Source organism: Manis javanica, chromosome 12, assembly GCF_040802235.1.
Source record: "Manis javanica isolate MJ-LG chromosome 12, MJ_LKY, whole genome shotgun sequence".
Taxonomy (NCBI): Eukaryota; Metazoa; Chordata; class Mammalia; order Pholidota; family Manidae; genus Manis; species Manis javanica.
In genome coordinates, this window is record NC_133167.1 from 32,231,296 (window position 1) to 32,244,461 (window position 13,166).

At 39.1% G+C, this 13,166-nt stretch overlaps 1 protein-coding gene across 4 annotated transcripts in view; it reads left to right on the forward strand.

Moving 5' to 3' along the window:
• The window catches only part of ALS2 (alsin Rho guanine nucleotide exchange factor ALS2), an 81,971-nt gene that overhangs the window by 11,125 nt on the left and 57,680 nt on the right, over positions 1 to 13,166 (forward strand). For all 4 annotated transcript variants that reach the window (XM_037009181.2, XM_037009180.2, XM_037009179.2 and 1 more), the window contains one exon: positions 12,006 to 12,086. In XM_037009181.2, coding sequence (XP_036865076.2) covers positions 12,067 to 12,086 — 20 coding nt within the window. In that variant the 5' untranslated portion in view covers positions 12,006 to 12,066. The remainder of the gene's footprint in view (positions 1 to 12,005; positions 12,087 to 13,166) is intronic.

Here is a 13,166-nt window from a genome sequence, read left to right on the forward strand (position 1 = left end):
ATTTATTGGTCAAATGGTTGTTATCAACAATAAAATTCAGTATAGGGGGGTCAATGCTCAATATACAATCATTAATCCATCTCAAGCCTAATTCTCGTCAGTCTCCAATCTTCTGAAGCATAACGAACAAGTTCTTACATGGTGAACGAATTCTTACATAGTGAATAAATTCTTACATGGTGAACAGTACAAGGGCATTCCTCACAGAAACTTTCGGTTTTGATCACGCATTATGACCTATAAACAATCAGGTCAAATATGAATATTCATTTGATTTTTGTACTTGATTTATATGTTGATCCCACATTTCTCCCTCTATTATTATTATTACTTTTATTTTTAATAAAATGCTGAAGTGGTAGGTAGATGCAAGATAAAGGTAGAAAACATAGTTTAGTGCTGTAAGAGGGCAAATGTAGATGATCAGATGATCAGGTGTGTGCCTATGGACTAAGTATTAATCCAGGCTAGACAAGGGCAGCAGACATCCACGGATGCAGAAGATTTCTCTCAAAGCAGGGGGGTGAGGTTCTGAGCCTCACCTCTGTTGATCCCCAAATTCTCACCTGATGGCCCCCCTGCAACTGTGCCTGTCTTAGGTTGTTCCTCCCTTGAGGAATCTTACCCGTCTCTGGCTAACCAGTCATCTTCCGGGGCCATACAGGGAAATGTAAAGTTGGTAAGTGAGAGAGAAGCCATATTGTTTGAAAAGGTTAGCTTTTTACTTCTTTGCAGATTTATGCCCTGTGGCTTCTATGCCCAGCACTTGTCTTGAGGTATCTTTACCACCTGGAGGAATTATGATACTCGGTAAATTTGATATGAGGCATGAATTCTATTTAAGGGTTGTAATTAGGAAGAAAGAAGAAAAGCTACAGATGTAGCATATGGAAGGAAACATGGGAGGATTGATTATTTCTTTGACATATCTTCTTGTAGAGTACCTTAAGTATGTATAGGTTTTAAACTACTAACTAATTTGCACACACATATTAACATAATAGGAATACAGTGACATAAACAAAGCAAATCTATAATTACCATCCATCTCCAGTGAAGCCAAGAAAACCATTTAGGCATCCTAGGCATTTGTGAAAATTTGTCTGTGATATGATAGATATTGTCCAACTGTACTTGAACAGTCTGAGAGAAATCAGACAAATTAAAGCAGCCCATTTCTGGGATCTGTTCACATCCCATATGTTCTTTTGACCGTAGATAGTCTATAGTCATAAGATTTTGGAGTGCTACAACTTGCACCCCTCCCAACTCCTGGTTGAGTTCCAACAGTACAGATCCGGTCAAATTCGTTGTCTCACTGTATGCACATGCCAGCCTAGACATCTCCCTCCTCATTCCAATGGCAAGTCCAGGAAACGGTGGGGTGGATGCAGCCACGACCGCAGCATCGCCCAGATCCCTGTGGAGGCTTTTTGATGATCATCCCCCGGCACAAGTCCTCCAGAGAGTGCTGATGCCGGAAGCTCCTCCTCATATCGTATCTTAGTTCATTTTCTGGGTATCCAAGCTAGGCCTTGATCTTCTGCATAGAAACAAACAGACCCTTTGCCCACACTTTGACATGCCCTCTATACCACTGTGCAGAACTCATTGGAGGTCAGCACACAGTAACTGCTTTTATTTTTTTTATTAAGAGAAAGGAATATTATTAGAAAAGAGTACCTCCATAGCTGATCATCTGATACCCTTTAAGTGATCAACATTAAGAATATTTAAAGCATGCGTTGATCTTTGATTTACCAATAGTTTTATCCTATCAAGGAGTAATCCCCCTTTTCTTTCTTTCTTTCTTTCTTTTTTTTTTTTTTTAATTTTTAATCTACACTTACATGAAGAATACTATGTTTACTATGCTCTCCTCTATATCAGGTCCCCCCTAACAACCACATTACGGTTACTGTCCATCAGCTTAGCAAAATGTTGTAGAATCACTACTTGTCCTCTCTGTGTTGTGCAGCCCACCCTCCCCTTTCTCCCTCCCCACCATGCATGCTAATCTTAATACCCCCCTTCTTCTTCCCCCCCCCCTTATCCCTCCCTGCCCACCCATCCTCCCCAGTTCCTTTCCCTTTGGTACCTGTTAGTCCATTTTTGGGTTCTGTAATTCCGCTGCTGTTTTGTTCCTTCAGTTTTTCCTTTGTTCTTATACTCCTCAGATGAGTGAAATCATTTGGTATTTCTCTTTCTCCACTTGGCTTATTTCACTGAGCATAATACTCTCCAGCTCCATCCATGTTGCTGCAAATGGTTGGATTTTTCCACTTCTTATGGCTGAGTAGTATTCCATTGTGTATATGTACCACATCTTCTTTATCCATTCATCTACCGATGAACATTTAGGTTGTTTCCAATTCTTGGCTATTGTAAATAGTGCTGCGATAAACATAGGGGTGCATCTGTCTTTCTCAAACTTGATTGCTGCGTTCTTAGGGTAAATTCCTAGGAGTGGAATTCCTGGGTCAAATGGTAGGTCTGTTTTGAGCATTTTGATGAACCTCCATACTGCTTTCCACAATGGTTGAACTAATTCACATTCCCACCAGCAGTGTACGAGGGTTCCCCTTTCTCCACAGCCTCGCCAACATTTGTTGTTGTTTGTCTTTTGGATGGCAGCTATCCTTACTGGTGTGAGGTGATACCTCATTGTAGTTTTAATTTGCATTTCTCTGGTAATTAGCGATGTGGAGCATCTTTTCATGTGTCTCTTGGCCATCTGTATTTCTTTTTTAGAGAACTGTCTGTTCAGTTCCTCTGCCCATTTTTTAATTGGGTTATTTGTTTTTTGTTTGTTGAGGCGTGTGAGCTCTTTATATATTCTGGACGTCAAGCCTTTATCGGATCTGTCATTTTCAAATATATTCTCCCATACTGTAGGGTTCCTTTTTGTTCTATTGATGGTGTCTTTCGCTGTACAGAAGCTTTTCAACTTAATGTAGTCCCACTTGCTCATTTTTGCTGTTGTTTTCCTTGCCCGGGGAGATATGTTCAAGAAGAGGTCACTCATGTTTATGTCTAAGAGGTTTTTCCCTATGTTTTTTTCCAAGAGTTTAATGGTTTCATGACTTACATTCAGGTCTTTGATCCATTTTGAGTTTACCTTTGTATATGGGGTTAGACAATGGTCCAGTTTCATTCTCCTACATGTAGCTGTCCAGTTTTGCCAGCACCATCTGTTGAAGAGACTGTCATTTTGCCATTTTATGTCCATGACTCCTTTATCAAATATTAATTGACCATATATGTTTGGGTTAATTTCTGGAGTCTCTAATCTGTTCCACTGGTCTGTGGCTCTGTTCTTGTGCCAGTACCAAATTGTCTTGATTACTATGGCTTTGTAGTAGAGCTTGAAGTTGGGGAGTGAGATCCCCCCTACTTCATTCTTCTTTTTCAGGATTGCTTTGGCTATTCGGGGTCTTTGGTGTTTCCATATGAATTTTTGAATTATTTGTTCCAATTCATTGAAGAATGTTGCTGGTAATTTGAGAGGGATTGCATCAAATCTGTATATTGCTTTGGGCAGGATGGCCATTTTGACGATATTAATTCTTCCTAGCCATGAGCATGGGATGAGTTTCCATTTATTAGTATCCCCTTTAATTTCTCTTAAGAGTGACTTGTAGTTTTCAGAGTATAAGCCTTTCACTTCTTTGGTTAGGTTTATTCCTAGGTATTTTATTCTTTTTGATGCACTGGTGAATGGAATTGTTTTCCTGACTTCTCTTTCTATTGATTCATTGTTAGTGTATAGGAAAGCTACAGATTTCTGTGTGTTAATTTTGTATCCTGCAACTTTGCTGTATTCCGATATCAGTTCTAGTAGTTTTGGAGTGGAGTCTTTAGGGTTTTTTATGTACAGTATCATATCATCTGCAAATAGTGACAGTTTAACTTCTTCTTTACCAATCTGGATTCCTTGTATTTCTTTGTTTTGTCTGATTGCCGTGGCTAGGACCTCCAGTACTATGTTAAATAACAGTGGGGAGAGTGGGCATCCCTGTCTGGTTCCCGATCTCAGAGGAAATGCTTTCAGCTTCTCGCTGTTCAGTATAATGCTGGCTGTGGGTTTATCATATATGGCCTTTATTATGTTGAGGTACTTGCCCTCTATTCCCATTTTGCTGAGAGTTTTTATCATGAATGGATGTTGAGTTTTGTCAAATGCTTTTTCAGCATCTATGGAGATGATGATGTGGTTTTTGTCTTTCTTTTTGTTGATGTGGTGGATGATGTTGATGGATTTTCGAATGTTGTACCATCCTTGCATCCCTGGGATGAACCCTACTTGGTCATGGTGTATGATCCTTTTGATATACTGTTGAATTCTGTTTGCTAATATTTTATTGAGTATTTTTGCATCTACATTCATCAGGGATATTGGTCTGTAATTTTCTTTTTTGGTGGGGTCTTTGCCTGGTTTTGGTATTAGGGTGATGTTGGCTTCATAGAATGAGTTTGGGAGTATTCCCTCTTCTTCTATTTTTTGGAACACTTTAAGGAGAATGGGTATTATGTCTTCTCTGTGTGTCTGATAAAATTGTGAGGTAAATCCGTCCGGCCCAGGGGTTTTGTTCTTGGGTAGTTTTTTGATTACCGTTTCAATTTCTTTGCTCGTAATTGGTTTGTTTAACTTTTGTGTTTCTTCCTTGGTCAGTCTTGGGAGGTTGTATTTTTCTAGGAAGTTGTCCATTTCTTCTAGGTTTTCCAGCTTGTTGGCATATAGTTTTTCATAGTAGTCTTTAATAATTCTTTGTATTTCTGTGGAGTCTGTCGTGATTTTTCCATTCTCATTTCTGATTATGTTGATTTGTGTTGATTCTCTTTTTCTCTTAATAAGTTGGGCTAGAGGCTTATATATTTTGTTTATTTTCTCAAAGAACCAGCTCTTGGTTTCGTTGATTTTTGCTATTGTTTTATTCTTCTCAATTTTGTTTATTTCTTCTCCGATCTTTATTATGTCCCTCCTTCTGCTGACTTTAGGCCTCATTTGTTCTTCTTTTTCCAGTTTTGATAATTGTGATGTTAGACTATTCATTTGGGATTGTTCTTCCTTCTTCAAGTGTGCCTGGATTGCTATATACTTTCCTCTTAAGACTGCTTTTGCTGCGTCCCACAGAAGTTGGGGCTTAGTGTTGTTGTCATTTGTTTCTATATATTCCTTGACCTCTATTTTGATTTGTTCATTGATCCATTGATTATTTAGTAGCATGTTGTTAAGCCTCCATGTGTTTGTGAGCCTTTTTGTTTTCTTTGTAGAATTTATTTCTACTTTTATACCTTTGTGGTCTGAAAAATTGGTTGGTAGAATTTCAATATTTTGGAGTTTACTGAGGCTCCTTTTGTGAGCTAGTATGTGGTCTATTCTGGAGAATGTTCCATGTGCACTTAAGAAGAATGTATATCCTGTTGCTTTTGGATATAGAGTTCTATAGATGTCTATTAGGTCCATCTTTTCTAGGGTGTTGTTCTGTGCCTCTGTGTCCTTACTTATTTTCTGCCCGGTGGATCTATCCTTCGGGGTGAGTGATGTGTTGAAGTCTCCTAGAATGAATGCATTGCAGTCTGTTTCCCTCTTTAGTTCTGTTAGTATTTGCTTCACATATGCTGGTGCTCCTGTATTGGGTGCATATATATTTAGAATGGTTATATCCTCTTGTTGGACTGAGCCCTCTATCATTATGTAGTGTCCTTCTTTATCTCTTGTTACTTTCTTTGTTTTGAAGTCTATTTTGTCTGATATTAGTACTGCAACCCCTGCTTTCTTCTCAGTGTTGTTTGCCTGACGTATGTTTTTCCATCCCTTGACTTTTAGTCTATGCTTATCTTTGGGTTTAAGGTGAGTTTCTTGTAAGCAGCATATAGATGGGTCTTGCTTTTTTATCCATTCTATTACTCTGTATCTTTTGATTGGTGCATTAAGTCCATTTACATTTAGGGTGACTATTGAGAGATATGTAATTATTGCCATTGCAGACTTTAGATTCGTGGTTACCAAAGGTTCAAGGTTAGCTTCTTTAGTATCTTACTGCCTAACTTAGCTCACTTATTGAGCTGTTATATACACCGTCTGGAGATTCTTTTCTTCTCTTCCTTCTTATTCCTCCTCCTCCATTCTTCATATGTTGTGTGTTTTGTTCTGTGCTCTTTTTAGGGGTGCTCCCATTTAGAGCAGTCCCTGTAGGATGCCCTGTAGAGGTGGTTTGTGGGAAGCAAATTCCCTCAGCTTTTGCTTGTCTGGGAATTGTTTAATCCCGCTATCATATTTAAATGATAGTCGTGCTGGATACAGTATCCTTGGTTCAAGGCCCTTCTGTTTCATTGCATTAAGTATATCATGCCATTCTCTTCTGGCCTGTAGGGTTTCTGTCGAGAAGTCTGATGTTAGCCTGATGGGTTTTCCTTTATAGGTGACCTTTTTCTCTCTAGCTGCCTTTAAAACTCTTTCCTTGTCCTTGATCCTTGCCATTTTAATTATTATGTGTCTTGGTGTTGTCCTCCTTGGATCCTTTCTGTTGGGGGTTCTGTGTAATTCCATGGTCTGTTCAATTATTTCCTCCCCCAGTTTGGGGAAGTTTTCAGCAATTATTTCTTCAAAGAGACTTTCTATCCCTTTTCCTCTTTCTTCTTCTTCTGGTATCCCTGTAATACAAATATTATTCCTTTTGGCTTGGTCACATAGTTCTCTTAGTGTTGTTTCATTCCTGGAGATCCTTTTATCTCTCTCTATGTCAGCTTCTATACGTTCCTGTTCTCTGGATTCTATTCCTTCAATGGCCTCTTGCATCTTATCTATTCTGCTTATAAATCCTTCCAGGGATTGTTTCACTTCTGTGATCTCCTTCCTGACATCTGTGATCTCCGTCCGGACTTCATCCCACTGCTCTTGCATTTTTCTCTGCATCTCATCCCATTGCTCTTGCATTTTTCTCTGCATCTCTGTCAGCATGTTCATGATTTTTATTTTGAATTCTTTTTCAGGAGGACTGGTTAGGTCTGTCTCCTTCTCAGGTGTTGTCTCTGTGATCTTTGTCTGCCTGTAGTTTTGTCTTTTCATTATGATAGAGATAGTGTTCAGAGCTGGTACAAGTGACCACTGGAAGAGCTTCCCTTCTTGTTGGTTTGTGGCCTTCCTCACCTGGGAGAATAGCGACCTCTAGTGGCTTGTGCTGGGCAGCTGTGCGCAGACAGGGCTTCTGCTTCCTGCCGGGTTGCTATGGGGTTTATCTCCGCTGTTGCTGTGGGCGTTGCCTGGCTGGGGCTGCTCCTCCAAAATGGTGGAGCCCCGTTGGAGGGGGAGCGGCTGGGAGGCTATTTATCTCCGTAAGGGGCCTCTGTGCTCCCTGCTGCCCAGGGGGTTAGAGTGCCCAGAGATCCCCAGATTCCCTGCCTCTGGTCTAAGTGACCTGTCCTGCCCCTTTAGGACTTCCAAAAAGCACTCTCCAAACCAAAACAACAACAGCAACAATGAGAGAGGGAACAGAAAAAAAATAAAAATAAAAAAATAAGGAAAAAACACTTGATTTTTTTTTTTGTCCTCAGGCCCCGGTCCCAGGCACCCGCTCACTGGTCCTGCTGCCCTGCCTTCCTAGCACCAGGGTTCCTGTCCCTTCAAGGCTTCCAAAAAGCACCCACCCACTGGTCCCGCAGGGAATAACGCGCGATATTCTTTGTCCTCAGGCGCCGGTCCCAGGCACCCGCTCACCAGTCCCGCCGCCCTGCCTCCCTAGCACCAGGGTCCCTGTCCCTTTAAGGCTTCCAAAAAGCACTCGCCAAAAAGAGAAAAAAAAAGGGGGAAAAACGCGGGATTTCCTCCGTCCTCAGGTGCTGGTCTCAGGCACCCGCCCACCGGTCCCGCAGGGAAAAACGCGGGATATTCTTTGTCCTCAGGCGCCTGTCCCAGGCACCCTCTCACCAGTCCCACCGCCCTGCCTCCCTAGCACCGGGGTCCCTGTCCCTTTAAGGCTTCCAAAAAGCACTCTCCAAAAAGAGGAAAACAAAGGGGAAAAACGCGCGATTTCCTCCGTCCTCAAGTGCCGGTCTCAGGCACCCGTCCACCGGTCCTGCAGGGAAAAACGCGGGATATTCTTTGTCCTCAGGCGCCGGTCCCAGGCACCTGCTCACCAGTCCCGCCGCCCTGCCTCCCTAGCACCGGGGTCCCTGTCCCTTTAAGGCTTCCAAAAAGCACTCGCCAAAAAGAGAAAAAAAAAAGGGGAAAGACGCGCGATTTCCTCCGTCCTCAAGTGCCGGTTCCAGGCACCCGCTCACCAGTCCCACCACCCTGCCTCCCTAGGAACGGGGTCCCTGTCCCTTTAAGTCTTCCAAAAAGCACTCGCCAAAAAAAAAAAAAAACCGCTCCGGTTTCTTTTCACCTGCCGGGAGCCTGGGGGAGGGGCGCTCGGGTCCCGCCGGGCCGGGGCTTGTATCTTACCCCCTTTGCAAGGCACTGGGTTCTTGCAGGTGTGGATGTGGTCTGGATGTTGTCCTGTGTCCTGTGGTCTCTATTTTAGGAAGATTTTTCTTTGTTATATTTTCATAGCTCTATGTGTTTTTGGGAGGAGATTTCCACTGCTCTAGTCAAGCCGCCATCTTGGCTCCAACTTCAGCAAGATACGTTTTTGAATCCAGAATTTTTAAATCTTTAGAGTAACACTTCGCAGGAGACCTTTGGTTGCACCCTAAAATCCTGTTAAATATTTGCAGCAAAATAGGTTCCACTTCATAATCCTGTTAAAATTTTGCAGCAAAATATATGAATATTCACACTAAAAGGGGAAAAAAGCCTCAAGTTAGTTCAGGTCGGGTTTTCTGTCAGATGAGTTTCAGACCAGATTAGATTTCCCACCAAAAGAGTTATTTAAAAACTTGAAGTTTTCAGAGTTCTTTGGACTTTGGATGTCTGGTTAAGGCATTGTGGACCTCTAAGTAGTTTGTAGCTTTTCTTTCTAGCAGTAATTTGGACACCTAGATGAGATTTATTTTTACGGCACTCCCAGATCATGGTGTTTAAAAAGTGGAGTCAACTTGAAGGTTTCTTTTGTTCTGAAGGGCCATCTGAGAGTTTAATTGCTTTACATTTTTCACTGTGAAGGAGATAATAATTTGAAGTATAGGGTGATTTACTTTAAAATGAATCTACTTCTGTGGCTAATAGAACTTAATAGCTGGAGGAGATGCTAGAGTCAATTTTGCTCATTTTACAGATGTCATTAATCTCTGGAAAGGCCACACAAGACAAAAGAAAAAGAAAAGTCCCAAATTTTTTTATTATTTATACACCACACGGCTCTTTATCAGAGTTAGTTAATATAAAAAAAGACTGTAAGGAAAAGTTACTGTAACAGAAGTAAAGAAGCAGATTTCAGGGATCCTGTTCCCCAAAGGAATGTAGAATAAGGACCGTAAGTCTCTCCTAGGGAGAAATATCCCCAGAGGAAGCCCCATGATTAGGCAACAATTAAAAATGTGAAGCAATGAGAGAACATAAGGAAATTTAAATGCTATTTGAATGGTTGAGGCAGGTCTTACAGATTTCCTGGAGAAAGGGTCATAAGAATATTAGAAAAACAAAAAATTTCAGCTTACTTTTTGTGTGTGGGTACGTAATTGAGAAAAAATGTTAGATTAAATGGATTTGGTTAATGCCACTTACATGTAAGTATGTGAGATAAAACTTTATAACATAAGCTTCCCACATTTAGCAGCAATATTCTTTTTTAGTTAAGTTCCTTAGCAGTCATCTCTTTTTCTCATTGCTCTGTTTGAGTTTCAGGCAGATACGTTGTGGAAGAAGTCAAACACATTAAAACGAAATGAGATAGCTCTATAAATATTGATATAGAAGGATGTTGGTGAAATAGTATATTAGCTAGCTTTCCATTGCTACTGTAACAAACCACTTCAAATTTTGTGGCTTAAACTAACACATTTATTGTTCAGTCCTTTAGATTAAGAGTCTGACAGAAGTCTCACTAAGCTGAAATCAAGGTGTCAGTGCTGTGTTCTCTGGACGCTCTAGGAGAGAATCCACTTCCTTGCCTTTTCCAGTTTCTAGAGGTCACCCTCTTTCTTTGGCTTATGCCCCACCTTCCCAACCCCCAACCCCAGACCCGTGTCTTCAAAGCCAGCAATATAGCATCTCTCAGACCCTGCCTTCATCACATTTCTTTCTTTGACTTCTTCTTCCCTCTTCCACCTCTAAGGACTTGTGCTTATGTTGAGTCCACCTGGATAACCAGGATAATCTTCCTATTTTAAATTCAGCTGATTAGCAACCTTAATCCCCTTTTGCCTTGGCACCCAGCATATTCACAGGTTCTGGGCTTTAGGACATGGGTGTCTTTGGGGAACATTATTTGCCTACCATATATAGTTAGTAAAAAAAAAAAAAGTTGCAAAGAGTATATCAAGATTTATTTTTGTTTCTGTTTTCAGTTTGTTGAGTTTTGATTCCATTTAGGTTTGAAAAAAACGAATGGTGGTGAGAACCCATATGGCTTAAGATGAAATTCACTTTAAGAAAACTGTATTCATAAATATGACATTAAAGAAGAAAGGTGGATTGTTTAATTTACCAGAAGATTCTCCACATTTTTGATTGTCAGGCAGTAGGACAAAATTCAGCTTACCTTCAGTGAATCTGTTGCCTGAAGTGAAGTGCCCTTCCACACTCTCCCAGAAGAATTCTCTGGTTTCCAAGTATTATTTAACTTGAATCAAGTTATTCCTTGATCTCTGATAAATAAGGACAGGTTAGATCTGGCTTCAGAATTTCTCTGTACACCATGAACTGTACATGAATTTTACTAAAAGTTAATTACTGTTACACACAAAGCATAGTACCACTTAATAATCATTTATTAAATTAATAGCATTTATTAAATCTATTCAGATATATCTTGTTTACATAATACTTTTCACCCACCTTTGAATGATTCAAAATCTTTCTAAAATAAGTATTAGGTAGAGAGTAATTTCCTCCAGATACACAGATGGGAAACGGTAAGAATTCACGGGCAACCTGGAGTAAACAGATGGATCTTATGTCACTCCTGCTGGTATGGTCTGTTTTCAGAGCATGGTGACCATGCTGTATCCTTCTGCAGAAAAAATAATAAATTTGGCCCCAGTATATATATATATTATGGTTCACACAAATAAAACCTCTTTGCCTTCATCTTCATGAGTTTAGGTGCCTGTAAAAATTGAATTTTATAGTTGAAATGCATATAGGATCTCTGTTTATATTTTTCTCTTACTTATTAAACATTGAGTTTCTGAACTGATGGGTCATATTTCAACCATGATTTTTATGTAGCTCTTCTATACTATATGTATATATAAATGGTGGATTTTATTTTAAAATTCAAACTTTTTTCTCCCAACCCTTTAGATTATGGTTTAGATTTAAGGTTGATTTGGGGGAAATAATGATAGTTCCAAAAAATGGAAATTTATGTTAATCATATGTTAATGATGTGATTTTTGTGTGTGTGTGCATTTCTGAAAAATCTGAATTAGAACTACCCGAGTCTGGTAAAACTGAGGAAATTTTAGAAATTCTTTCTGACTTAATTGGTATTTTAATGCTCATGTGCTTCTAGAAGAATTTTATAAATTTATAAAATAACTGCAACATGTATGAAATAGTTAACACATTGAGTTTTCAGATTGTACTTCCTCCTTTATAATAAAAAGAAAAAAAATGTTGCCTGATAAAGTACAGCTTAGTCATAGGTAGTCTTTTCTTCCTTTGACATTACATTTGACAGTAAACAGGCATTTTTATAAGCTCAGTGGGCAGGCTCAGTCTACATACTTGGCTTTGGCAGACAGAATATGAAATAGTTTAAATAGTTGCATAGCATATTTATTACCCAGTGAATGTGCACTTGTTAGAGGGTTGTCTTTTTTTTTTTCTTTAAATCTGAGGGATAAAATAGCAAAGAATTCTTTAATTGCTGTTTGCTTACCTGTTTTTTGCTATTTAGGTCTTTATATAACCTTTTGCAAAGAGGAAATGATTTGGTGATGGAGTGCTCCCACTGACCGATGGACTCAAAGAAGAGAAGGTAAAACCATTTATTCCTTCTCCCCTGTTCTAGGAAAACACAACAAACAATTCCACATAAGTGTGGCTCTTCTCTTCAGTTTAATTTTCTTGTTGATGGTTATTAAGTAGGAATAGTGACATCTATGTTGATTGGTGAAGAGAGAAAGCTATTAAAGTAAAGCTGATTAATGATAATCTTTGTTGCTAGTTCCTTTCTTACGTTTATAAAAAGGCACAAAAATCTTCATCATTTTAAAGCTTTTGAAGCCATTTTTTCTCACAAATAATTTCAGGTTTTCAGCAGTAGCCTTATTAATTATAATAATTTATCCTTAGAAAACTAGTCATGGATGATATTTTTTAAAAGGAGGATTTAATTTGTGCTTCCTTTCCATAACACCATGGTTAGCTACAGGTTAGAGAAATATTAGTTAGCAAAAGTGGAGAAATTCCAGTTATTGTAACTTAAAAGAAAACCAAAAATTGATTCTGTCCTCATTAAAATATTGGCAGCAGTGTTTTAGAGGAAAGAATATGAAAAAAACGCAACACAATGGCAATACATAGGAAAACTTTGTATGAAGGAAACCTAGAGTATTTTAATATGCTCCTTTTTAAAAAAGAGGCAGCAGTTAGGATATGGTCATTTTTATACAGCTCTGTGTTTTGTTTTCTTTGAACCAGAGTCATCAGATGCATAGAATTCTTTGGTAGAACATGAGTAAAGCATGAAGGATTTTACTGGTACTGGTTAGAAATTTGATTCTTAAAAGTTTAAGTACCAACTATAGAGCTTAAACTCAGTGTACAGTGAAATATGAGTCCCTGTTCCTCCTTTTTCATCAAATACTTCTTTTTACCACATTAAAAAATAAAATTTTAAAATAAGACTCCAATTTGGGACATGCTATAACTTCAATATCTAAGCAAGGAGTTAATGTATTGAGAAGTTAGTGTCTTGAAATTTTATGCTATTAAATCATAAAGCTTCAAAAAATAGCCCAGGTTTTATATGCTTCTTAGGTAGAAGTAAGTAATTTGTGGGTTTAGATTATCCTCAAGCCTTTTATGTAGTTGTTTTAGCTCTGCTGCTGTGTCA